Raw genomic sequence first — 27,866 nt, 5'->3', positions numbered from 1 at the left:
TGGTACTTTGTCATTGGAACATGTAGACACCTGTAGTTGCAGCAAATGTCCACAAGAGGTCAGCAAAGCTCGAATATTTTAATTCTTAAGAATATTTTTCTTTTTTTATGGATTTTAACAGTGACCCAATAGTTCTGTCATGTATATCTATCAATGTTATTTTAAACTGTTTTAGATCTACTTTATAGATTTTACTGCCCATTAATGCATTTTATATCTTTCTTCGTCCTGTCCCACATTATCATCATTATTAAGTATACTAGTACTATGTTGTTTGAGTTATTTTTGAAATAGTGAAGAATCTATCATGGAGTAGAATTATTGAAATGAGTACAGTACTGACCTGCAGTAGCATGAAGATCTGTGGACGCAAGCTGTCGTTGAAACCACCGGATAGCAGTGTGTACCTCCTGATCGTGTAACACACACATTTGCCAAGCACACTTAAACAAACAAACACACACTCTCTTGCTCATGAGCTCGCCACTTCACAAAAGCAACTATGGGTTACGTGATCATTTTAAAATTATGAGCACTATTTAGCGTCGCAAAATTTTGCACCCATGAACCTCCTCCCAGGAAAGGCAACCGCTGGCAACTCCCAATCAGTTTTTTTTTATGTCCACTATAAAATATACTCTGTACTTTTAGGGTGGGTAAAACTACAAATAAAATAATAAAATAAAATAAATGACAAAGAAAAAACACAGTGATCTCCTCGGCGGAGGCAATACAAAGACCAAAACGTCAAGTCAGGATCATGTCGATCTTTAATGGCAAACGGCCTGAAATGTCTTCAATGAACATTTTCATAAAAACTTTTCTTTCTTGTTTTTTTAACAAACAAAGCTAGCCTGATATATAGCTAGCAACAGCGTATCCACAAACAAGCATGTACTGTACCATACTATAAAAACACCCAAATGGCATTTGTTTTCTTTTTGTTTGTATTTTTCGTCAGGATTTCACAGTGAATTATGTTGTATTTATACAGTATATGATACATACAGTACAGTACGTTCCAACCCGTCAGATACAACAAACGCACACATACAAATGAATATACAATAATACTTACATTGAATTATATAATTGGGAAAACAACACCCATAAAACACACACACACACACTTTATAAATATTTGGAAGGAAAAAAATGCCTTAAAAGCCAAACTTAATAATAATAATTCTCGGATCGGATACGATTGTGCATATTAATAATTGTTAAACATCAACTAGTCTGATATATGCAAAGGAGGGGTGGAACAGTTTTTGAGAACCTTCCAAACTGTTCAGTTTGACTGTTTTGTATATTGCAGCTTATTTTGGGTAACATTGATGACTTTTTTTCCTTTCTGGTGTGGTCCTTATATTCCTTCCTATATATGATTGTACGTAACAGGGAAGAGTGTTTGCAAAAACGACATGGAAAATTTGAACGTCAAACTGTTGCGGGAATAAGATTTTTAAGGACGTTACTACAGCAGACTTAGCTCCCTTCTTTAATTATGTACATTTCACTGAAGAAAAGTAGTTTGGCTGCCTAAAAATAGACAAAAGGAGACTTCAAATGAGCGACCTTAAGGAAAGAAGAAAAAAAAAACTGATTGGTGACTTGAAAGGCGCCAAAAACAGAAAAGTTGCACGATCCGAGCTAGCTTTGCTCCAGTGTACAAAATGAAATGCCTTTGGTCTGTTGCTAATTATAGCCGTGTATTGCGGTCTCGAAAAAGAAACACACACATCAACAAGAGCGCGCCAACAGGACGGCTTTGGTATCGCACTCTCTTCTCATTAACTGGCAAAGAAAAACAAAGCGACGGTATGAACTCAAGAGGTCAAACAAATGAGTTTCATGTTGAACTAGGCAGAGGTAACCTGTTAGCGTTTCATCTGGACTGCCACGCAAAAGACAGCCCTGAACAAAACTATACCAAAAAACAACAACATATTTTTAAAAATCATTTGTTCGATTGTCGCATGAAGATGTGACATTGTAAATGCGTAATTTTACAAGGATGTGAAGGAAAAAAAGGAAAAAATCTATATTTTATTGGTCATACAATTTGCAAAAAAAAAAGCTTAATTTACAAGAATAAAGAGCACAACCAATGTTGTGTTTATGTGGGAATACTGGAAATTTATTTTAAAAACACAAATAATTTCTTATTTTGAAATGCCACCATTTTTTTCTCATAATAGCACGAATTTATTCTCCTAACAAGTTGTCTTGTCAAATTATACCTTGTAATGTATAATATGACTAACTTTAAACTTTTTTTAATCGCATCAATATTTTGCTAATTTAGTCTTGTAATGTTACTTTTTTTGTAATAATACGAATAATTTTCAACTTTATTCTCTGAATTTTGCGACAATCTTCTCTTAATGTTATGACACAGCTACTTTATTTTAAGGCTATTATATTTTTCTCTCTCTTGATATTATGAAATTTTTCCTGTAATCAAATCTTCAAAATACTTTTTTTCCCTCATTGAAACAACATACCAATTTTTCCCCTTCAGTAGTATGAATATTTTTCAAGCATTTTGACTTTTTTCTTGTAATGTTACAACTATTCTAACTAACTATTCGCAAGACTACGACTAGATTGTCTTTTCCCCTCATAATAGCACAAATATAATTAATTACTAATAATTTGCTTGTTTGTTGCGTTATATTTCCGCACGGTTCCTCTACTCTAGCCCAACATGAACCCTTCTAAATTGGTTACAAAAATACCTCTTTCTTAAAAAACAAGTACAACAACTTTTTTTGATCGATTTTAGTTTAGTTTTTAGTTTTTTTTGTTTTTTTGGGGGGGGGAGGGGGGCAATGTCATGCTCTTAATAATCCTACTAACACGGTTAAGAATGGTATATGGACTATTAGTCATATAATAACGTCTTCATCTCCACCATCCGGCAGCGCTTTAGCCACACTCCCGTGCATAGAAACGCACATCTCCTTGCATACTTGTAAACAAAGGGGGGAGCGGGGGGGTACCTTTGGCGGAGGTGTAGCCAGAGCGCCGCCAGGATATCTTGAGTCTGTAACGGTATTAAAAAAAGAAACAAAAACATGTGGGCGGGGGCGGGTTCTCGATGTGTGATGGAGGCGGGTGTCTGGTGTGTCCTGAGGCCTGCAAGAGACAGCAGAAGAGAGGATGGAGGAACAACAAAAATAAGAAGCGGGTGAGGTTACTATTGCGACTGCACACTCAAAAGCACATGGGGCGAGCATGACGCACACAAAATGCAAAATACTGAAAAATTTGTCACCACGATAAACCCTACATTTCCTTATATTATCATTATTCTATTATTATTTTCACACAACACTCTTTTGGGTAAAATTACAACTTTATTCATCGTAATATGGCAACTTTTTCTCGTAATATTATGATTTTTTATAAAGTTGTGACACTATTGTAATGTGATTTTTTTTTTCCTCATAAAATTATTCTCAAATACCTTACTTACCAAACATTGGGGTAAAATGTAAATGTCTTCTAAAAAAGATGGGCTTTGTTGTAGAGATAGTCCGATATGGGTTTTTTAGGGCCAATACTGTTACGATCATTAGTAGTCAAAGACACCGATAACCGATATTTGGAGCCGATATTCATTTCCACTAAAGGGAAAATATTGGCATCAAAATGTGAAAAAAATTTAAACTCCAGCTTTTATTTTTTTCGAATTTTTAAGCATATGTTTATTGAACAACTTCTAGGGTTTGTAAAATATTTAGTAAAAAATAAATAAATAAAATCTTAGTCAATAGACATCTTTGTTTTCAAGATCTAACAAAAAGTTCAGGGATCTCCCAGGGGCAGAGACATGCCTTCAAAAGCTAAATAAAAAGTTAAGTAAATCGCTCCCTATTGTGTTCTAGAGTCAATGAAGTTTTCTAAAATTTAAAAATATCTTAAGTATTAAAATTTTACTTATCTTAGTTTTAACTTCAAACAAAAACAGAAGGTGCAGAAAGTTCCCAGGAGCAGCATCTATGAAATTTAATAATTAGTTCCCTGAAGTTTTTATTCCCTAAACACTTTTTTTAAATGGATCTATTATCAGCCGTATGATTCTTCAAATGCCTTCTAATGCCGATATTTGTCAAAATGCTGAATACCTGCTGATAATCGGTCTATCCCTACTTTGTTGTCGCTTCGTGAGACTGTCAGCCATATTTTTGACTTTCAGGTAGATCCTCAGAAGTCACGCAACTTTAGAGACACATTTTCTCCAGGAAGTTTGCTCTACTTTCCGATATCAGGCTTTAGAACTTCCACTATCAACGGATTTTAAAATGGTGGCTCTGCAACCACAGTACAAATCAAAGTGCGCCTCAACAGACCCTGCCGCCTCAAAGTGAAGGAAGCCCGAGGGCAGAGAAGAAGTGGGGGAAAAGGTGTGAGCTTTACACCTTTTGTCGTTGTCCGTTAGCATCAGCGGACGCTAGCTATACGCTTACCGACGGTTCGCTGCTACCACCGCCGGATTCAGTCCTCCGGGGGGGTCAGACCGAAGCGAAGAGGCAGTCAGCGACGCCCGTCACAGCCGGCCGAGGCCACCATCACACATCAGGAACCTGAGGACGTCCAGACAGATGTTTACAGCCGAGTTGGAGGGGCAAACACTTGCGTGTTGATACAAAGCCATCAACATCCCTTTTGAAGGATCTGGTGTGCTCCCGACATCATCAGTGAGTCACACACGGTATAGAAAAGTCTCAAGTCTTATCCTTTGAAGCGGGAGTTTGCAGTTTTAAAAACACGGGCAAGATTTGAAAATATCCCCACTATATTTAAGGATTTTATTCTGTAAGATGAATATTGATTGCTAAATGCTAACTGCTTCAGAGGCACATATGCACTTTTGTATAGTATTGGTGGAGTGGATTATGTGTGGTAAGAGCCAGGTACCAAAACTAGGAGTGGGGGAAAGGAGCTTTTTGGCCCTTCAGAAAAACACTGCAAGGAAAGAAAGAAGAAGATTTAAGGGCACGGCTGGCCTAGCTAATGCCCGACGGCGTGCGCTCAATCAAGGGTGAGCGAATCGACGAGAATCGACGCGCTCTCCAGACGCTTGGCTTCGCTGATGCGACGCCCGCACTTTCATGAGACCGCCCTTATTTGTTCCGGCTGAGACGGCCAAGGTTAAAGACTGGGTTGATCATTGAACACGTCGGTGCACATTTGGTAACGCTTTAGCGATTTGCCGGCTTAATGTGTTACAGCCAAGAATTCGCAGCCAGGCGCATGACGTGGGATCGGTAAACAAGCCGCGTTTGAGAACACGGGAGGGCGATGTGCCATCTCGTCAATGAGTACTACGAGTTTTGCTGTTTTTGCTCCACGGTTTCTTGTGTGCCATGTAGGTAAACAATTTGGTGCGCATCTAAATAAGGGCCAATGGGGCTTGGCAGCGGTTTTGGACTTTATTTTTGAATTTTCTAGAAAAAAATAAAAATAATTATAATAATTAACTAATTAAATTAAACAAGCAATTAAAGATATGCCTCTATAATCCTCCATAAGAAATAAATTCACAAAAAAAATTGCGCTACTTAAGTTAGGTTTTTAGTGCAAGTGTCAGTAAATTTGACCCATCTAATAATTTTGAGCAATTGGTGGATATGTTTAAGTGAAACGTGTCAGCAAATCAGAGAAGAGGGTTCTCCGAGTTGAAGACCAAATAGGATCAAGCAGACATTTGAGAAATAATGAAGTCATACTGTTTTACTCAACTTTGAAGATGTTTTTTGGCCAGATTTTCTATCGGTGATATCACACAAAAACATTCCCCATTTATTCCAATATAAAAAAACTCAATTTCTGTGGAACCCATTGTCCGATTTTCAAAATTCTTGATAAGTTCTACACAGGTTGAAATGGCCATTCCAACCAGACTGCGCATTTTTTGTGAAATATTTTCACATTGCTACACTAAGATCAGACCTGGGAAGTGAGAAGGAAAATTATTCTTGGTGATTGTATTGTGTAATTTGTGTTGCCCACCGAGCCATCTGCTGACACCGGCAACAGCGTAAGGAGGCGTGGGTAAGGTAAAGGGTGGGAGGTGAGGCTAAGGGTTATAGAATTAGGGAAAGGGTTCATTTTTGCCTCTTTCGAAACTAGAAAATGTGTTTTTTGTAATGTTTCCAGTCCAATAAACCCAACTGGCAGCCTCCACCTGCACAACACTATAAAGGAGGGCCCACCCGAAGCCCCTGTAATCTGGACAAAAGCCCTTAGGCCGTGGCTGTGGTTCTCACATAGCAGCAATACCCGTCTGGCGATGAATGCGGGGCAGCTGACAAGTATCTGGCTGTGGAAAGCCGACACAGGGACAGCGCACTTGGACTTGAGCGTTATGTCGGGGTGGGGGTGGCCTTGCTTCCTTATTAGAAGGGGCCACAGCTGGAACCTGTGATGGGAGTTGGTCCAACATTTCGCAGGGACCGCTGCTTTTGCAAAAAAAGCTCCCAGGAGCCAGTGGACAGATGACATCCAGTATGCTACACGATCTACTCCACACGATCCCCCCTACACCCGTCATGTTTCGTCAAACGGAAAATGCGAATTACCTTTCCCTTCAGTTGACTAAGCATTAATGTCCGCTATGAGTTCGTCTTTGAAGGCACCCGCGTGCCGCTGAGGCACGCACGTCAAATACAATTCAGCTTGGCAAACAGTACGCAGTGTGGGGGCCGTTCCTGTTCCTGTCAGACGGTTCAAGGGTGGCCATTTCACTCAAGTCATTTCATCGACTTCGATCGGGGAGGATTAAAAAGGAATCTATTGAATATTTTCATTTGATTTACTTTAAAATGATTTAAAGTTGTAAATGTTTTATATAGTTTTAAATATGGTGATTCATTAAAACAGTTTTAATTGTTTTCAAATTATCAATTTGATTTAATTAAATTTTAATTAATTATTCTATTTTTTCAAAAGATTATTCATATACTGAATGACGCTTAACTAGTGTAATTTAGATTAAACCAATTTTTTTTTTATGAAAACAAATCTTTAAGTGTCTTTTTTATATTTAAATATAAATAGATAAATATAATATATTTCAAATATTTCAAACAAATAGAAGGAAAGATGGCTCACTGTAAAGTGTGTTATGGACTCCATAAAAGCGCTATGTAAGTGCACCCCATTTATTCATATTATTCATATACATTTTTTTTTTAAAGACAGAAAGAAAATGATCAGTAATGCCGCGATATTATTTAAACAGAGGAAAAAATAATTAGTAATGCAGTAACAGCAAGCCAATTATATACATGTCTATCGTTATTTGAAAACTTTTTTTTAATTTACACAATCAAACAAATAATTTGCAGAGATGCTAACTTCGCTAACCTGGGTGAAATGAGCTGAATGTTTCAAACTCGCTTTCAGCTGGACTCAGTAAATTTTAGCCTCCGTGCTAACCGCCACCCACGCGCTCGCTCGCTCCCCTAAGGGATTTGGGGAACATGTTTCTTCCTGTCTTTCAGGACGGGAGGGTTCTGGTGACAGCGCGGCTGGCGCCTTGCGCAAAAACACACATACATGCACTCGGACATGCACACGACTGTCGACTGACATGGATACACCACCCAGCAGGGGATTTGTGGTTTTGTTTTTGCACATGCAAGTCCTGTGGGGAAGTCAGCCAAAGGAAATTTCAAATAATACTAGCACTTCATTGCTAGCCAAAACAGCAGCATGTTAACAGTCTTCCGCGAGGATTTACTGTGATCACGGATAGGATAATCGATTCTAAAAAGATTTGTTTGCGGTTGCCTTTTGTCCACATCTGCACAAGCGTGTGGTACTCACACATACTTCAGCAGAACTGCCTCGACTTCCATCCCTGAGGAGTTCCATCTGCAGGTGGGAGCCAGCGGATCTAAAAACAAAACAAAAAACGAGACAATAGGAAACATTGAGCTTCTGAGACGTAAGCACGTTCAAATGCATTTCTCCAGCTGTCATCATCTAGTGACGCCGCCGCCGCATCACACGTATGGAAATGTGAGCAAAGATAAAAGGGCTCACAGAATAAATAGCGAGGGCCTTTTGGTGCTAAAAATACGCTTGATGCGGCTTAATCTGAGAAAGACCAGGCAGAAGGAGCGCCGACCCAACGGCTTCATGGGAAGGAATTGCCGGGGATCAATAATGAACTCTATTGGGAAGTCGCGTTGGACCATGGTAGATTAAAGGCGCTTGATAAACGGGATAAAAGGCTGGCGGGTTGGTGGTAAAAAAGTAGTTAAAATGATGAAAACGGGATGCCGTGCCCTAATTAGTTGCCAGTTGGCGCATCCCTTTCACCCCATCAGGCAGCAACTAATTACAAAAACTAGTCTTCAAACACTGAGCCCATTTCAAATGTTACTAACTAAAACAGGAGCATCTACCATGACACATTCCTCAAATAGATACCTCTGTTTTCAGGTGTTAGGTTCAATTTTCATCAACGTGTAACCAATAGAGTTAATGAACGGACAAATTGTAATATACCATAATATTGGTTTCAATTAAGTAAAAATAAAGACCACCTTCAAAATAGACACCTCCCTTTGTTTGATTAGAGTTACATTGGTGTGTGTTGTAGGACAATTTTGTATGTTTTTCCTGATGGGGGGGAAAGAGGTATCGATTTGAGGGAGGTATTAGTTTGTCTTGCCTTGGTTGTTTTCATTTCACTGTTTTTTATCATAGTCCTTTTGAAAAGGAGCCATATAAATCTGATGCATTTCGTTAAATTTAAACTGTAATAGTGTCTCAGATGAAGAAAAATAAATTACTCTTTCAAACAGATGACTCCTTTTTCTAGCCTCAGAAAGCAGTAAGCTATTTAACAACTACTTACAAACTGAAATGGCTAAAAGTTAAAGTTCTTGCTGATGAGGGAAAATTGAGCCATCAATTTGAGGGAGGTGTTTATTTGTCCTTGTTTATTTGTTTCCCCATGGTTCTTTCCATTTTACAAAATGTTTCCATCATAGCCACACCTTCCGGTCCATCTACAGGTCACGATTGGAGTTTTAATGCTGGATAATGGAGAGCAACGCGGGTGGATTGAGGGTGAGTGAAGCGGGCAGGTGTGACGGGTGCGAAGAGGACTTGGGGTGGGTGCGCCGCGGGGGATGGAGTGCACCCTGGTTACCTGAGCGTGGAGCGAGGAGGGGTAGGTGAAAGCGGGTGCGAGGGCTGGCGACAGCTCTGCCGGGTACAGCGGGTACGATGCCCACACGTCTGGGCTGCCGGGATAGAGAGCGGGCACTGTGAGCTCATCTGTGGAAAGAAGAAGACGAGGCGTGGAGTGAGGCGGCTGGACGGCTGGGACGTGGACAAGGGGAGGCGTCGAGGGTCACCCAGGTGCATTGTGGGGATGTGAGGGGCAGTGGAGCATCCTGAATGTACTCCTCGGCTGTCATTGAGTCCAACCACATGATTAGTTTGGACTGTTTTACATTTTGGACAGTTAGGAAAAAAAATGTCCGTCATGTAAGTCAAAGAAAGTTACAAGTGTTTACTACAGTATGAATGCTTTCTTAGTGTAAACATATTAACTAATTTGCTCCCCAAATTTTTTTTATGCTAGAGCATACAGAAGGCTTTGATGCAGCCTCTGAACTGAAAATAATGGTTGAAGCAATGTTAGTAATTACAAAAACGGCCAGCAGGTGGCAGCAGTCTAAGAGATCAACCAGGGCCATGTTGTAACAAGATATTTCCCCACTGTTTAAACAGATTTGTGAATAATGATGAAACTTAGCTATATTCTAATGCTAGAAATATACTTTTTTTTCCTGATGAAAGAAGAGACTCTAATCTTTCTTTTGGTAGGTTCCATGCTTTAACAGCAATAGTACGCAATATTCGGTGGGCCTTACAAAATCAGTTAAAATCCAGTAAAACAGCCGGGAGCAAAGGGGGTTGCTTCAGTGAAAATGGCTGCAAGCGAATGAGTTAAGTGTTGTTCATGACAACTGGCAAAGACGTGGTGGTTGTGTCCCATATATTTTTCCCTTAGTTTTCAAATTGGTAAATGTAATACAGGTGTAAAGGACATTTTACCTGCCATTACTTTCAGAGTACAAAATCACAGAGTAAACCAACTGAAACATAAGTAGTAAAAAAAAAAAAAAAAAGTCAGTGTCTAAAATTAGCTCCATATCACTGCTTGTTTGTTTGATTGACAACTAGCCTCTAGGCTTCAAAGTGATTAAACTGCGAGGCGGTCCGATTACTGCAAGGAGTCCATAAAAAGAGCTGGTGAGTGAAAAACAGAGGTGACGTGCGCAGCGGAAATCAAGGAAAAGAGCACTTCTATTGCCAAGTGAGCAAAATGAAAAGAAAAAAAACCTTATCACAAAATGGTCGCCGTTTCTCTGAGAGCAATGACGGCATAGTGTCAGTAATGGCTTCCTTATTTCTACACACACACCCTTTCTCTGGCACCACATTTTTTAGATAAGAGCATTTGTTTGCTCATTGGGGAAGAATGCAGCAAAGAGTGATTGCAGGATGGCTGCGGAATCCAGAAGCTTCTGGGGAAATGTTGAACTTTCGAGGGCTAATCGCACTACAAACACACCTGCCTACAGCAGAAAAGCAATATATGTCATGCCTAGCCCACACTATGACTATGCACTTTTTTCTTGATTTTTTTAATCACTTTCATATGACACTATTTACAATTATTTTTGCACTCTGTGACTGTAAAAGCCTGGACAGTTAATAAAGTTTTTACGGCGGCGACAGTGTGGCCATGGGACTGATTCGTTCCCTTATTTCCTACGGGAAAAATAAAACCGGAACAAACTGTTGTCAACTTGAGCGGTTCCACTGCAGTACTCACACGGGTCTCTGCTAATGAACTGTGGGCCGGGGCTCTGCTGGGATGAAGGAGGGTTGGGGGTGCCAACCAGCTTGTTCTTGGCCATCTTGGTGTTGGCCTTGGCAAACTCCAGTCGGAGGGTCTGTGGGATCTCGGGATCAAACCGGACCCCCTGAGAGAAAAAAGGAGAAGATGTTCTTTCTTTTTAAAATTATATTTTTATCATAATATACTCCTCAAATCTTATGTCCACATTGAAGTGAATGGAAATGCCATTAATCCGTTCCAGCCTCCCCCAAAAAGACCAACAAAAATGATGTAATATGTTTTTAATAAGGAAGATATCTCTATGATATTGTGCTTTATAAAAACAGAGCAATAACATAATTAAACATAGTGTAAAAATAATGAAATGGATTGTGAAACTTATTTCACGTTTGAGGCACACAGATCTTAGGCACACTTCGTTTCAACAACTACTTTTCTTAGGTTATAAATAAACGTGAGCGCCTTCAAGTAGCGATGAAGCCACAACGAATTTAGACAACTGAGAAGCGAGTTTTCGCGGAGGTCTTTGACATTTCTATTTTTCGCACGCCTTGTTTGTTGATCAGGTGTCCGACAAGAGCTTTCATGTATCTTCCATCCTTCAGTGTTACTCACAAGGTAGAATTTACGGGGGGGAGAAAGCAATCTTAATCGGGGGAGGGGCGTTGGTTATAAATGGCTCAGTTGTAGATTAGTGTGATATTCGGTTACGGCGGATGTGATGACGACTGACAAATGAGAATTGGAACGTGATGTGACCGGCGTACTGCATGATGTCATTCACAATCTTCTTTGAGCGTTTTCCAGCTTATTTCTCAACTTGTCATTTTTCACTTTATTTTTTACACTTATAAGAAAATGCTATAAATTAAGATGTAATGTTACAACTCGGTGTTTTATAATTCTTTTGCATTTCACCAGTAATAGTTTTTACACTTGTCAGAGTTTAGAATCCTAAAAATCTATGTGAGATGAGTAATGCAATTCAGACTGAATGTGACCAAGTGTTTAATCGTTTATTTATTTATTACAAATATATCGTTTACCTGAAATAGATCTCTTGTACTTTTTTTTCCTTTTGACTTTTTTTTTTACACTGGTGTGACAGCTCCCTCCTCATGTGGGAGCCTGCCAGCTTCCTGATGCGCATCAAAAGACGAGGAGAATATGTAAATCTTTTTCTGAGAAAACAATAGTCGAGAATGTTTGTGTGTGTCCCGCGGGTCGGTATCTGCATATTGAAATGGGGAGAGAGTTTGTCTGACGTCATTATTCTGAACAAGCCAACATTCCAGAAACAACAGGCGGTGCAGTTCAAAGGAAATACAGTGGTCGAACAAATCGGCATAAAAAAAAAATAATACTTTGCTCTAGCCTGCCATTAACCAGTGCTACTCACACTGGTGTATGGAAGGTGCGAATGGTTGGTGGTGGTCGGAGGGGCCGTAGGCGCACACTGGCAGCCAAGCTTCCATCAGCCTGCCCCCGGGGCAGCTGTGGCTACTTAAGTAGCTTACCGCCACCAGAGTGTAAATGTGTGAGTGCATGAATAATGTATCCAAAGCGTATTTGAGTGTCTAGAAAAGCGCTATAAAAATCAGATGTATCATTATTATTATTATTATTATTATTAATTATTTGCTTTTTCTTTGGTGGTTTTTCATGTCACACGACAACCGTGAAGACAAATCACAAAGGCGCAATGGGAAAAGTTGAGTTGCAAGAAGAGTATGAAATCATTCTTCTCACTGAATGATGACACAGTTTCAAGAAATACGAGTCGCTTTCCAATACAGTCGGAACATGATTATCTTATTAAGGCAGATTTGGAAACAGTCCAGTGAGAAATTGGGGGCGGGGTACCAAATGTGTGTGAGAACATTACTTTGTTTTTTAAAGATCTCCTGGAAAGCCTCTCATCAAGGCTGTTAGTTTAATTGTGAAATAACGAGCCCCGAAGTAAGCCCGAGATCAATATCTTGTATTTACGAGAGCTTACTTTGGTGGCTGACCTTGCCCTGCTTTTGCTGCCTGTAAACATGCGTGTGCGATATGCAGATGATTTTTATCTTGGCTGTACTTTGGGTGTGATGGGATGCTGCCGGAGAGGGCGTGACACTTACGTTCAAGGCATTCTTAGCAGCCTCCGCCTCTGATCGACTGTCAAAGCTGACAAAGCCCACCGGCTGGGGAAGAAAGAAACATGGTTAAGGGCAAAAAACTGATTCTGCATTCCTGTCTGAGTGACATAGACATGTTCCTTACAAGAAGAAAAATAAAACATATTCCACCCCCCACCCTGTTTGTTTGTATTCTCTTCAGTGAGCGAGCCTGTTTACCAAAGTGAGGGGAAGAGTGGACAATAGCCTTTTTGCCTTCACGTCTCTGTCTCATGTTTGGTTGCATTCTCTTCAGCTATACCTAGCCCACTAAGTAAAGTAGCTTTCTCTTCGTTTTTTTTTTGTTTTTTTTAAACAGATTACAGCCTGGTCTTTGTTGTATTCTCTCTCTAGCCTGTTTCTAAAAGTGAGAGAAAGCTTTTGTTTAAAAACACCTTGAACATCGTCTTTGTAGTTTATGTTTTTCTTCTTATGTACTAAGCTCTTTAAAAAAAAATGACTGAACCTCATCCCATTTAGTCATATTGTTCTCTTCAGCGCTCAAGCCTGTTTATGAATCTGAGGTAAAGGCAAAAGCTCATCCCTCCGCTCCCCTTTTGCCCAAATATGGAAGCGGTGTGAGAGACAAGACCAAGATGAAAATGAGTAGCAAAGTTTGATATTTGATTTTTGCATCTTGACTGAGCAACCAAGAAGAGCACAAGGAAAGAGAGCAATTTGGGTTGTTATTATTCGACGGGTATGAAGGGAAATGAAAACAGCCCGTGGGTTGATCTGTTGTAAGTGATCTGGAAAAACAGGGGTTATGGGAATTCTGAACAAGGGGGAGGACTCAAAAAAACGGAGAGCAAGAGAGAGAGTGAGAGAGAAGAAAAACAGGAACATATAAATAGAAAGGGCCTGAGATGGGCCTCTTGCTTTATAAGGAAATGACTCCACATTGGCTGGATGGATACGGAGAGCGTTTCAGCAGAGTTGTCTTTTCTTAAAATACGCTGCAAAAACTCAAATCTAACCCAGATGAAATATCTCAAATCAAGGCAAAGTATGCTTGCGCTATCTGCTATGACATGGCTTCTTAGCAGGCAGGTTTAGTGGAAGGTGCATTTTATTTGCTTCAAGCAGAAAGCCTTGACAAGGTACTATTATACAAGCAGAGTATGTTTAGCTTGAAACAGGAAATAGCAAGTATAGGCATTAGGTAATAAAAATATACTAGGCCACCAAATTCGAACCAGTAGACAGATGGATGGCACTAAATTGCAAAACATTTTAGCGTCCATCATTGCGTGGGGGCGGAGCATGGCAGCGAAGTTGGATGACTCGTCATAAAACACAAAACCTAGTTGAGTTTAAAAAGTCTGCCCTTGAAGTCAGGTTAACTTAGCAACATGAAATTTGGTAGGTAAGTCGATCATGAGGAGACCCGCCAAAAAGTCTCAAGAAGCTATGACTGAAAAGACACAAGTCTGCCATTTCGGAATGAAGAAGCCATTTTAAGCTCATTTTGGCCATTTTAGCAGTCCTCCCAAATTTTAACTATGTACACTAGGTGGATGGATGAGTGGATGGCACTACACATTGTGAAACATTAGAATTTTCATCCCAAGCCTACCTGTTTAGAGGTAAGCTTTATCAAGGAACCTTCATAGCCCTGAAACAAAGAAGACGACAATGTCAGGATTACACTTCATGCAAATGATTAATCAGGGTTGAACCTCGGCTCGCGAAACCCAGACACTTGAACTTTAGGTGACTTTCCGTTAGTTTATTTCATCACTATTAATGGCCGCTACGATTGACGGCTGGAAAGAACAGTCGCTAAGAATAGCCCTCGCTCATCCACGCACTAGAAACATCCAAACATACCTTAAATGGTCTGAAGAGAAGATAGAGCTCCCGTGGCTTGATATCCAGTGGCAGCCCGCTGACAAAGAGTGTTCGGACCTGCGGAGAACACCGAGCACATCGCATACTCTTCGTTAGCTTGTAGACTTTTGTTGGGTTTGTTTTCCTCATTTGAACTTTTCAACTTGGGTTGCTGCTCGCTGGCAGGGAATTTAAACGTATAGTGGCGTACTGAATAGAAAGGGAAGCGTTTCTGGAAGGGCAGAAAGAAAGGAGAACCACGGGGTGAATTGCCAGGGAGATGAGAGCATGACTCAGGGCTGTTTTGTCTTAAATATCTTGGCTAATCGATTAATCGAGTGGATGACACACCAGGTGATTAACTCATTCACTCCCAGGGCAAATAATACACATTAGCTACATATCAGTTGTGGCACCTGTAAAGCTGAAGAATATGTTGCATGTGGTCAGGGGGGCAGCTATGAAAATATTTTCAAGATGATAATTATAAAAATTCATTCAATGAATTGATTTCTACAATAATTCAGTGGGATTGTCCCACGCAGTTCTCATATTTATGAATGAAAAATGAGGACATCCACCACACATCCGCGAAGCGCTGCATCTGTCTGCTTGTGCCTCGATCAAATCCATCAAAATTTTGTTACACCACCTGCACCACCACTTAGACCAGGTTTTTGCGGGGGTTTTAACGCCAAGCGCACAGGCAGCAGTCAATGAAAAAAGGGCCCATAATGATTACATTAAATTATATTCCATTTTCATTCGCTGGTGTTTGCTGTACACTGATTTTGTTCAATCTAATAATGTCAGGATGTTATCATTAAAACGGCTGCTGGTAAAAAAAGAAGAAGAAAAAAAAGTGGTATTTTACAGAGAATCTAAAAAGAATAAAGTTTTTTTTTCAGCAATAAATTTAATTAATTTAAATTGAAATTTAATAATTTTGGCCACTGAATGAACTTGGGCTATATGGCTAATAACATAAATGGTGTATATATATTATGTGCCCATGGCCAGTAAACTTTTAAGTTGCTCAAGTGGTCCATGATTGGATTTTGCGTAAAAATGCCGAGATTTCCAGCTGAGGGGACAAAGGAAGCGCTGAGCTAACACTCCACCTCATTCCCACATGTAACCCGATCCACGCCACTGATGCCAATGGAGAAAGAGAGCAGCACACAAACAAAGGAGCTTAGCAACGGAGTGGGTGGGGGCTGGGGGGGGGGGGCACGTAGCGTTGGGAGGGGTGCGCCGGACCGAGGCACCGTGCCAAACATCACCTTGGTCACCTTTGCTCTTATCTTTGCGGAACGAGACTCCATGGGGCCGCTATTGGGGTTTGTCGAGGCTGGGTCTGCTTTAATAACGTCAACACATAGGCTCACTGCACTCAAAAAAATATTATGAAAAAGTCAAAACCTTACTAATATGAAAAAAAATTCATCTTTTAAAGACAGTTTTTGATCAAATAAATGGAACTTAGATGTTAATACATTTACACAAAAGGTTACTACATTTTTCACTGAAAAAAATACCACTATCCTGTTTTTATCATGACTTTTGTTCAAGTGATATTTAAAAAAAACCTGTACTGCATAACTTAAAAATATATTATTTTTTTTCAAAAACAATGATGCATTAGTAATTTATTACTTAATTATTACGATTTTTTCACAAAAATTATGAGGAAAAAAAGTACGATTTTTTTTCTTAATTATAATAATATATTTTAACAAAAAAATTTCGGGGGAATTTTGCTAAGCTGATATCATTACTTTTTTCACTAAAAATACAAGAAAATAAGTAAGTTTTTTTTCAATCAGTCACACTTTTTGGCAGGAATTAAGCTGTAATAATGCAAAGAAAGATGCATTTTTTCAATTTCATTACAATCATAAGAATGTTGTATTTTTGACATGGAACAGTTATCAAAGTTCCGTTCTGTTCCGTTCCGTCTTCAATTCCGCTTATCCGGGGTCGGGTCGCGGGGGCAGCAGCTTTAGCAGGGAAGCCCAGACTTCCCTCTCCCTAGCCACTTCAGCCAGCTCCTCCGATGGGATCCCAAGGCGTTCCCAGGCCAGCCGTGAGACGTAGTCTCTCCAGCGTGTCCTGGGTCGTCCCCGGGGCCTCCTGCCGGTAGGACATGCCCGGAACACCTCCCCAGGGAGGCGCCCAGGAGGCATCCGAACCAGATGCCCCAGCCACCTCAACTGGTTCCTCTCAACGTGGAGGAGTAGCGGCTCGACGCTGAGTCCCTCCCGAATGACCGAGCTTCTCACCCTATCTCTAAGGGAGAGCCCGGCTACCCTGCGGAGGAAACTCATTTCGGCCGCTTGTATCCGGGATCTCGTTCTTTCGGTCACGACCCACAGCTCGTGACCATAGGTGAGGACAGGAACGTAGATCGACCGGTAAATCGAGAGCGTTGCCTTTCGGCTCAGCTCCTTCTTCACCACAACGGACCGATACAGCGTCCGCATCACTGCAGACGCTGCACCGATCCGTCTGTCGATCTCCCGCTCTAACCTACCCTCACTCGTGAACAAGACCCCAAGATACTTGAACTCCTCCACTTGGGGCAGGACCTCATCCCCGACCCGCAGAGAGCACTCCACCCTTTTCCGACTGAGGACCATGGTCTCGGATTTGGAGGTGCTGATCCTCATCCCAACCGCTTCACACTCGGCTGGAAACCGCTCCAGTGAGAGCTGGAGATCACGGCTTGAAGAAGCCAGCAGCACCACATCATCTGCAAAAAGCAGAGATGCAATGTTGAGGCCACCAAACCGGACCCCCTCGACACTCCGGCTGCGCCTAGAAATTCTGTCCATAAAAATTACGAACAGAATCGGTGACAAAGGGCAACCTTGACGGAGTCCGACCCTCACAGGAAACGAATTCGACTTACTGCCGGCAATGCGGACCAAACTCTGACATCGGTCGTACAGGGACCGAATAGCCCGTATCAGGGGGCCCGGTACCCCATACTCCCGAAGCACCCCCCACAGGACTCCCCGAGGGACACGGTCAAACGCCTTCTCCAAGTCCACAAAACACATGTGGACTGGTTGGGCGAACTCCCACGCATCCTCAAGGATCCTGCCGAGGGTGTAGAGCTGGTCCACTGTTCCACGGCCGGGACGAAAACCACACTGCTCCTCCTGAATCCGAGATTCAACTTCCCGACGGATCCTTCTCTGCAGCACCCCCGAATAGACCTTACCTGGGAGGCTGAGGAGTGTGATCCCTCTAAAGTTGGAACACACCCTCCGGTCCCCCTTCTTAAAAAGAGGAACCACCACCCCGGTCTGCCAATCCAGAGGCACTGTCCCTGATGTCCACGCGATGTTGTAGAGACGTGTCAACCACGACAGCCCCACTACATCCAGAGCCTTTAGGAACTCCGGGCGAACCTCATCCACCCCCGAGGCCCTGCCACCGAGAAGCTTTCCAACCACTTTAGTGACTTCGACCCCAGAGATAGGGGGGCCCACCTCAGAGTCCCCAGACCCTGCTTCCTCAAAGGAAGGCGTGTTGGTGGAATTGAGGAGGTCTTCAAAGTATTCTCCCCACCGATTCACGACGTCCCAAGTCGAGGTCAACAGCACCCCATCTCCACTATACACAGTGTTAATGGTGCACTGCTTTCCCCTCCCGAGACGCCGGATGGTGGACCAGAATTTCCTCGAAGCCGTCCGGAAGTCGTTCTCCATGGCCTCACCGAACTCCTCCCATGTCCGAGTTTTTGCCTCAGCGACCACCGAAGCCGCATTCCGCTTGGCCAGCTGGTACCTGTCAGCAGCCTCCGGAGTCCCACAGGCCAAAAAGGCCCAATAGGACTCCTTCTTCAGTTTGACGGCATCCCTTACCGCTGGTGTCCACCAGCGGGTTCGAGGATTGCCGCCCCGACAGGCACCAACCACCTTACGGCCACAGCTCCGATCGGCCGCTTCAACAATGGAAGCACGGAACATGGTCCATTCGGACTCAACGTCCCCCCGCCTCCCCCGGGACAACGGAGAAGCTCTGCCGGAGGTGGGCGTTGAAACTCTTTCTGACAGGGGATTCTGCCAGACGTTCCCAGCAGACCCTCACAATACGTTTGGGCCTGCCTGGTCGGACCAGCATCTTACCCCGCCATCGGAGCCAACACACCACCAGGTGGTGATCAGTTGACAGCTCCGCCCCTCTCTTAACCCGAGTGTCCAACACATACGGCCGCAAATCCGATGACACGACTACAAAGTCGATCATCGAACTGCGGCCTAGGGTGTCCTGGTGCCAAGTGCACATGTGGACACCCTTGTGCTTGAACATGGTGTTCGTTATGGTCAGTCCGTGACGAGCACAGAAGTCCAACAACAAAACACCGCTCGGGTTTCGATCGGGGGGGCCGTTCCTCCCAATCACGCCCCTCCAGGTCTCACTGTCATTACCCACGTGAGCGTTGAAGTCCCCCAGCAGAACGAGGGAGTCCCCGGGGGGAGCGCTCTCCAGCACACCCTCCAAGGACTCCAGAAAGGGTGGGTACTCTGAGCTGTTGTTCGGTGCATAAGCACAAACAACAGTCAGGACCCGTCCCCCCACCCGTAGGCGGAGGGAGGCTACCCTCTCGTTCACCGGGGTAAACCCCAACAAAGTTATCAAAGTGGGATGTAAATTTCAAAATGTTCTTTACTATGTGTTCTATGCAGTCCTACAAGTTTAAACAGGGTATTCTGATTAATATTGCGTTTGTGGAATATGAATTAAGCAGCAAAATCCACCCACTTTTATCCATCTCGGAGGGCGGCCATTTTGCCATTTGCTGTCGAATGAAAATTACATTACAGTTGCTCGGGTACCGTCCAATCACGGCTGGGCTTCAGAAAACAGGTGAGCCGTGATTGGTTGCTACCTGAGCAGTGCTGGACGCCCTACAGTATCTTTCGTCTCAACCCACTGGCAACAATGGGCCATTCCTGGCGTCGTCCCACTTGATCCCTGAGACTATCTGACGTCAGCTGTTGCGATAGGCAACGGTTCCGCCGTGTGTCCGGTGAGTTTGCACATTCCCCATGATTCACCGGCAAAATCTTCACGCCGCTGAACATCTGCTGCAGATTACAGCAAGCAGCTCCTTGTTGACTGGGATTTGGGGTCGGGGCGAGGCGCGGAAAGCCACAAGTCAAGGTGCGCGTTTGGGGTCAAACTTCTTTTTTTTCCTTACACATGAGTCAAGATGTCTCCATAGAGGGGCTTTTGACTCGTTGACCGTTTATGGTCACAGGCGGGCAGATTTGAATGAAAAAGTCAGCTGAGGACTTCACAAGCGTCGCAGCAGTGGGTCAGCTCCCTGGCAACTACACGCAGAGGCCAAAAAACACCACATCCCACCAAGGGCGCCACTGGAACAATGCATGTCACATCAACAACCACACTTGCTTCATTACTGAAGGTTCAATTGTTTTTTTAAGCAAATTAAAAAAAAAAACTTATTGTCATGATTTTTTTTTTTAATGAAGACATTTCTCATCATGGCATTACGTTTGTTTTGCTAGTCTTTTATCACAGAAAAAAATAAAGACCCATAAGGTAACTTTAGAAGTGTCTCTTTTTTGTTTTTTAAATAGCTGTATTTCTTTAAGGAAAAGTCATCACCTACTTTTAAGAAACAAAAAATACTTTTTTCCACAGAAAAAAATGCCATGAAATACGTGACCTTATCCAGGTTAAAAACTTTTCGTTTTTAAATCATGTTTTTTCCCTTTTAATTATCTTAGAACACTTCATTACTCTAAATGTTTTTAAAGTTTGCTGTCTAATGTTTTAACATTGTGAATGTACGTTATTTTCGTAAATTTTGTAAGCTACTTTTGTTTTCTCTGCTCTGCTTGTGAATGTTAACTGCTGTGTTTGTTTATGCTTAAAGATGTTGTCTTTCCTTGTGTAAAGCACATCGAGTTGCCTTGTGTATGAAATGTGCTATATAAATCAACTTTCTTGCGGAGATAGGTTGATAATTTATTTTTAGAAAACTATTCTTTTCAAGAAACAAGTTTTTTTTCTTTTGTAAAATGAAGTCATAATTCTTAAAATGGCAATCTTTTTCTGAGAAAATGTTGCTATTTAAAAGAGAATAAAGTCAATGCAACTTTTTCATGTGGAAGCGCAACTTTTTTCTCTTAAATATTTTTTTTTCTAGTAGAAGTCACCTAAATCTTGTAAGATTGTGTTATTTTAAAAATATTATTTGTAACGGGAAGGGGTGAATATTTTGCAGAAAAGCAAGTTGCGATCTTGTGATTTTTTTTTTTTTTAACTATTCCTGGAAAAATTAAAAAAGGATTTGATTGCCTTAATGGTAGGACTATTTTCCTCTCAAGGGGGGAAAAAAAGTAAAAAAAATTCTTCAGATTTCTTCTTTTTTGTCTAGGGATGGTCGATACCAGGTATCGTATCAGGCCAATACCAGGCCTTATTTCAAGGTATCGTATCGGTACTTGCAACAGTGGCCGATTTGTGGCTATTTTACAATCAGGAACTAGAAATTACAAGAATAGAAATTGTCCATTAATGTAAAATGCTGTATTGGGATACATTGGGGGGGGGGGGGGGGTATGTATGTATGTATGTGCTTATGTATCAAAAGTACTAGTGGTATGGGTACTGTGATTACTGATATAAGTCTGAAAAAAGGAGGTATCGAACATGAAGGACAACACTGTAACAACGTATCAGATAAAAAATTGGGGAAAAAAGCAGTCCTGGCCTTATTAGGACCTGAAATTGTTTGGTTGGAGAGGGTCCAATGATGGTGGCAACTCATTCTTCCATTTCCATCACCTCCCATGACGAACAATCGTTTGGAAATCTGAGCAGCGTCCTGGAAAGGGATTTGGTTTGGCCTTGGAATGTCTCATTATAAACTCCGTGTGACTTCCGCACTTATTTGCTGACTTTAATTGACTGCTTTTTTTTTTTTTTTTTTTTGAGTGGCGCAAATGAGGGACATGACCTTGGTAAGATGGGAGATGATTTGTGTTTCTTTTACTCCCCCATCCTTCAGCCTGCACCCCGCATGAATGTGCATGTGTGTGTTCCAGAGCCAAGTTAATAGATAAGAGGCCCTTCAAGCCAAATGTGGCAGGACTCGGCTCTAACCTTGACTACACTACTATTGACATATTTTTAAAAACACTCCCACACTTAACACTTTGCAAAAAAAAAAAAGTTGCTCTGTTTATAATAGTCAATAATTTATTGGTACATTAAGTTTTTGTTTTATCCTCTTTATCTCATGTACTCATGTATAGGAGGAATAAAGAACAAATGATCGTGTTCTTTAGCTGACCAGCAGCATCACTTGAGATTGTGTAGAGTGGAACAACCGCAGAGGTGTGGGGACCACCATAAACGGATGAATTCGTTTATCTAGTAATGGGTCAAGGGTTCGAGTTTCACTTGGGATTCGAGACGGGGGGTGCGGGGCAGAGGTTGGGTAAAGTTTATTGCGGAGAGCGAGGTCGAATGCACTTGAGTAGTCACGTTACCCCCGATGTGCTTTCAAGCAACAATTAAAGCTCTGCCGAGCTGTAAATGTTCCAACAGGTTAACCTTTAAAAGCGTCCACTCCTACGGGCCGCTCTCGGGTTGACACACTCTTGCATTTTTACCCAAACAACAGCGGCCCTCACCATGACCTGTAAAAGTGATCCCCACAAAAATGAAATTAATCAAAAAAAAATGTTTTTATGATTGTAAAGAAGAAACACAGACTGGGATTAAATGGAGCTAGTAGAGCGCCTTATTACGGGCGGAAAGAAAGCATTGGGAGAGGAAATGGCAACGAGAACAAGATAACGCAGGCTGAGGAAAGAAAGCTGGGTGTGACAGATGGGAGGAAATCAGGGGAAGAGAGATAAGGGCACCCACAAAAAAAAGTCTCAAAAAAGCGATGCCCGAAAAGCCACAGGAAGTCTGCCATTTTGAATTGAAGCAGCCATTTTAAGCTCATTTCCGAGGGTCATTCAAAACTAAATTGACTTTTAGTTACATTCTGCAAAATAAAATGTCAAAAGTAAACCAATAAATCTTCTTGTATAGGGCCTACTCTATTTGAAATAAGTCATGCAGTCGTAGCTAGCTAATTTCATTTACAGTGCTAATGCTATCTTAGTATTGCTAGCGCCACTCCTTGAAGCTGGACAAAATCCTCACCATACTATGCACTTTCATAATGGCATGCCATCGTTATGAACGGCCATGTTTGAGTGCATGTCAGTGAGGGGCGTGGCTTAGGACAGACTCGAGGGAGGGGTATTGGGATGGTGAGGTTCAAAACTGAAGACTCCCCCCATTAAGAGCTAGCCTTCAATTTGGTACATTTCTAGTTTTGTCCCATTAAGTGCCATGGGTAGTTTCCAACTTTGAAAATTCACTGAATTTTGTAAACTTGCACGGACGGTACTTATGCTTCATAGGCTCTGGCATTCTCAATTTTTATTTGATTTGAAAAACACAAAAATTTAACATTTGCTTAATCGTGTTGGCCGTTACACGCAAGGACTTGTTTATGAATGATCTGTCAATAAGAGAAAGCTAGAGGGCAGACCTCTTACGTTGCCACTGTTCTTTTTTTTGGTATCTGCTCAGTAAAAACACTGTTATCAGTGCGTGTTTTGCGCTAGGAATCCTGTATGAAGTAATGAGAGCCTCACAAAGAGCCAACATGACTGTTTGCATCGAATATTCAGAGTATATCATCTCAAAATCGTGAATTGTCACACATAGATGTATGGTTTACATTTCGCATCCATTTTTTTCCCCCTGATGGGCTTTACTTTCACTTTATTGTTGATGGCTGTGACAAGATGATGCAGACGAATCTTTGAGTAGCACCCGGAGATACCTTACAAAAGAAAACTACAAGTATTGTTCTTAACACTGAAATGTACATGTAGCACTTCTCTCAGACTTATTGATACAACTGTATGTCATACACGGCGGAATTTTTGCCAGAGAAAAAAATAATAATAACATGAAAATGCAGAGGAGACATCAAACACATTCAAATTAGGCAGCTTTAGTGAGTGGCAACGCAAGATGGCCGCCGGTGGCTTCACTTCTCTCAACGGTGAGTAAGCAACATTGACAGTCCATTCATATCACTGATCTGTATATATGTCAGAACCATCAAAAAAGCACAAAACAGGTCACAATAACGCCTATAGGAGTAAATTAATGGATAGCCGATAGGCCAAGACTTTTGAAGCCGCCATATTAATCCTCCAAAGAAATGTTTCTCGGCATGCGATCCTATACATTTACAGTATGGAAATTGAAGAACATTTGAGACTTAAGAGACTTACTTAGTAGAAACAGCATGATTTATGATGTTTTAAATTTGGTAAACATAAACAAGAGGACATTTTACAACTTGCCTTAAATACATGTTTAAATTATATGCTTAATGATGTTTACAGGAGGAAACTTGTATATTTTTTATTAAAGAATTATAACTAATTCAACAAAAGATGCCTCTGCCAAATCTAATAAAGGGGTCTAAGGAACTGAGCAATAAAAAAAATGGGGTCTTCAAAGCAGCACATAATGTCCACTTGGTAGTTTTTTTGTTTGTTTTTTTTCCTTCAAAATTGGGAATTCCCCGCCACCCTACCCCCTGCCCTATACTAAGAGCCTACGACCTGTATACTGTATGTCTAATCTTTTTGTATACGTATAGTTTATACAGTAGTCTGCTCGCGAGATAGGAGGAGTAAGATGGCCGCTCTGTGGCTTCAACGGCTTGCACGGGCGTGTATGGGCTATCGGCTATCCAGCAATATTTTCAGATCAGTGATTCATATATAAGTCTGTGGTTACACGGCTGTTCCAACATGCTGTGTGGCTCTTCTTCGTTTTTAGAAAACGAGGCGCTCTGCTGGAAGGGGTTAAATTATTGCACCCTATTCCACCCAAAATATATTTTTCCAACTTGTATTGTGTTATTGGATAGTTTTCTACAATTGTTGTAATGTTGAGAGGGGTTTTCTATGTTCAACTTTTTCACTTCTGTTTTACAGTACTCTCGTTTTTTGTTTGTTTGTTTTCGGTACAGCTACTTCAAAAAGATTGTGATGACATGAAAAATATAACTGATAAGATTTATTTTTTTTTTGCTATATAGCCCGCCCTACTCTGATGCATTAGTTTGGCTCAAGTCGGCCTTTACGGCCTTCTTCTCAGACTCATTGGCCAGCCGCTGGTGACGCTAAGCCTTGTTGTTGTCTTTTCAAATAGCTCTTGTCGCACAGCTGACAAATGGCTCAGATAAGATGACAATTCCCCCGCCACTTGTATAAATAAACTCTAACCTATCAGACGGCAGAGCTGTGGGGGAAAAGGAGTGAGGTTTTTAGATTGTCTTCATTAGCTGGGCATCGAATTTTTTTCATACCCTCCTGTAACATTTCATGTCACACAGAGTTAATGTATCAGTTTGCCCTTTTCATAGATAGCAGGCCGGCGTGCTACGGACCGCTGGTGGCCTCCCCCGCGCTCCCCCACGTACCAAAAAGGTCACGCTGCCCGATGAGAGCACCCCCAAAGAGACGCGCCACATTCGCTCGAGTCAAATCTCTTCGGGGTCTCGCTTGTAAAGATTCGAGTCAACAAGACGTCAAACGGTTGAGCATCAATCAGGGTGCGAGTTAATGGTGGACCTCACACATGTTGCAGTGGCACGCAAACTTCACGTGTTCTGTTTTGATGCGCCATGATATACGTGGAAAACTTGTTGACTCCGGCCTAGCTTTCAGGTCCATACAAGGCCTTGGCACCTGCCTACAAGCAGCACGGTCCTCGCGGCTGGCGACGTGAAAGCGTCCAGAGCACCTGATAGCTCCTGATTGCACTGGCTTATCAAACGCCGCTCTCCAGATTAGACGCATACCTCGGCTGCAACAACGCCATGTTTGGTTAGTGTGCCCTTCCGCCGCATCGGCGCTTTACTGGTGTGAATCAGCGAGCCGTTGCGCTAAGAGCGCGTGAGAGTCATACCTCGTAGCTTGTTAAAGTTTGCCTCAACAGTTATTGGCTGGGTTTTACTGCGCTTTTGGAAGCAGACGAGGTTGGGCACTGGGTGGTATCATCCTGGGAGAGGTGCAGGGGGAAAGTCCAGATTTATCATCAATTCTATAACCCAAACCATAAAATATCAACCGTAAACCTAGCAGTATCAGCGCCAATACCATACAACTCGTAAAAATGCTCTTATACTACGACACCCATAGTGATTCAACAACCTAACATAGGCTTCTAGGTAGGAGCCAGGTTAGGCCCGGGTACTGTATGTGGTGCTCTTCGATAATCTCAACACAGAGCACCACACACATTTAAGATTCTCTTCCACCAGCAATCTCAAAACCAAGTCCTCCGAGGCAGAAATCTCATGTGATTTCTCAAAAATACGGAGGAATAGACACTTAAGTGCCAGTGTTAACAGAGTATTTTCGAAAAGGACTTTAGGTGGGAGGGTTGTAAAATGGCGATCTTGTCAACAAAAGACGTTGCAAAAATATTTGATGTGTGTCTGATCCACTTTTATACGAAAAACATCGTGTCGGAAATATTTTGTTGTATTTTCCACTTCCTTGTTCGTCGGTGAGGCCGTTTCTTTGACTCGGGAGACATCAGAAATACTGAACACGTTTAAGATTATCGTCTTGACCCATTGGCAACCCTGTTATGGGACAAATCCACTCTTAACATACTTCAGACACACAATAATCATTATATGTGATAATTGACCACAGGTGGTGTGTGTTGGGGGGTGGACTGTCAAAACTTGGGATGTATCGTGATATCGCAATGAAATAAAAAATAATTGTGATGCTTTCTTGTAACTCATAGAATCTATATTACATCCTACATTATTACGCTTCTGCCGTATCATATTTCAATACTGTGACAGTATTGTACCTGACACTTAGGTCGAGCGTCATTAGGCAAGTTGATTTTAATTTAAAAAAAAAACCTAATAACTAAGACAGTTAACTAAAATTACTAATAAACAGTGAAATAAGTTTTTTCCCCATTATTTAAAAAATGCTAAAGGTTCAGTTTTAAGTTATGATAGACTCCTCTCACGAGAAGAAAAAAAACTTTGTATAGCAATTACAATTATAACAAAAAGCAAACAATATCATGATATTGTGACGGTTGAATAGTGAGGGAGGTATCATGATGATATGTGTGGCACTCAAGAACAAAAAACTTGGGCTGTTATATGAACTGAAACTGGTCAATTGGGCCGTGATACATCATCACATATTTTACTATGAGTGAGGATAAGCGGTACAGATGATGGATGGCCTGTATCATGATTGCAATTTACATTGCTTTATTGTAATAAAGTGTGCCGCGTTAGTTTAACTCATGAGACTTGCTGAATGTATATGTCATGACATTCCGCATTGATTTTATTGCGGCCATATTGGAATGTTTCTCACTTAGGCGGCAGTATCGCCATCTTCTTTAAAAGCCAATAATTGTTAACTTAAGTGCCTACGAGTAATTTCAAGTGCGTAAGATGACTTAAAAGACGTTCCAAGTTACAATAAACGCCTTTTCGCATGCGGCCGCGTTGTTTTTCATCGTCAGAGCAAACTCTTAGCTCGACAAAATGTTTCTTGGTTGTTAAGTTGGGCTTTTGGGGAGGCTGAAGGGACCAGGTGCGCACGCCCACCTACCTCTTCTTCGTGGCTGCTGAATTCACTCGGCTCGTTTTCCTTCTCGGCTTTGTTCATCCTGAACGTGCACAAAAGCGGCCCCAAAAGTTACCCGGCTCAGATGTTATTCCTTAGACAAGAAAATAGGCTTTTCCTGTTCCGAGGTCCCCCTCCGTTGGTCCGAAACGGAAGACAGCGACTGCGAAGCCGAGTGTGAGCGCCGCGGGCGAACTTCTCTCCTCATCTCAGAGCCGGCGAGGAGGG

The 27,866-nt window shown here is 41.8% G+C and overlaps 1 protein-coding gene across 2 annotated transcripts; it reads right to left on the bottom strand.

The window, feature by feature from the left end:
• Positions 1-752: 752 nt before the first annotated feature.
• Positions 753-27,866, bottom strand: rbpms (RNA binding protein, mRNA processing factor). Of its 2 annotated transcripts, none has more exons than XM_086059346.1 (9): positions 27,624-27,866; positions 14,890-14,967; positions 14,636-14,674; positions 13,024-13,086; positions 10,874-11,024; positions 9,176-9,303; positions 7,840-7,909; positions 4,476-4,592; positions 753-3,141 (listed from the first exon to the last, which is right to left on the bottom strand). In XM_086059346.1, exons 1-7 carry the CDS (start codon positions 27,678-27,680, stop codon positions 7,847-7,849), a joined length of 579 nt encoding a protein of 192 aa, XP_085915472.1. In that variant the 5' UTR covers positions 27,681-27,866; the 3' UTR covers positions 753-3,141; positions 4,476-4,592; positions 7,840-7,846. The 2 variants fall into 2 exon arrangements, with proteins under 2 accessions (XP_085915472.1, XP_085915474.1); XM_086059348.1 differs by having other exon boundaries at positions 7,846-7,909.

Source organism: Leptonotus elevatus, chromosome 17 (genome assembly GCF_054856555.1).
Source record: "Leptonotus elevatus isolate MCC_2025b chromosome 17, RoL_Lele_1.0, whole genome shotgun sequence".
Classification (NCBI taxonomy): domain Eukaryota; kingdom Metazoa; phylum Chordata; class Actinopteri; order Syngnathiformes; family Syngnathidae; genus Leptonotus; species Leptonotus elevatus.
Note: the sequence above shows the minus strand (reverse complement) of the source record. Positions and strands in the feature narration are given on the sequence as shown.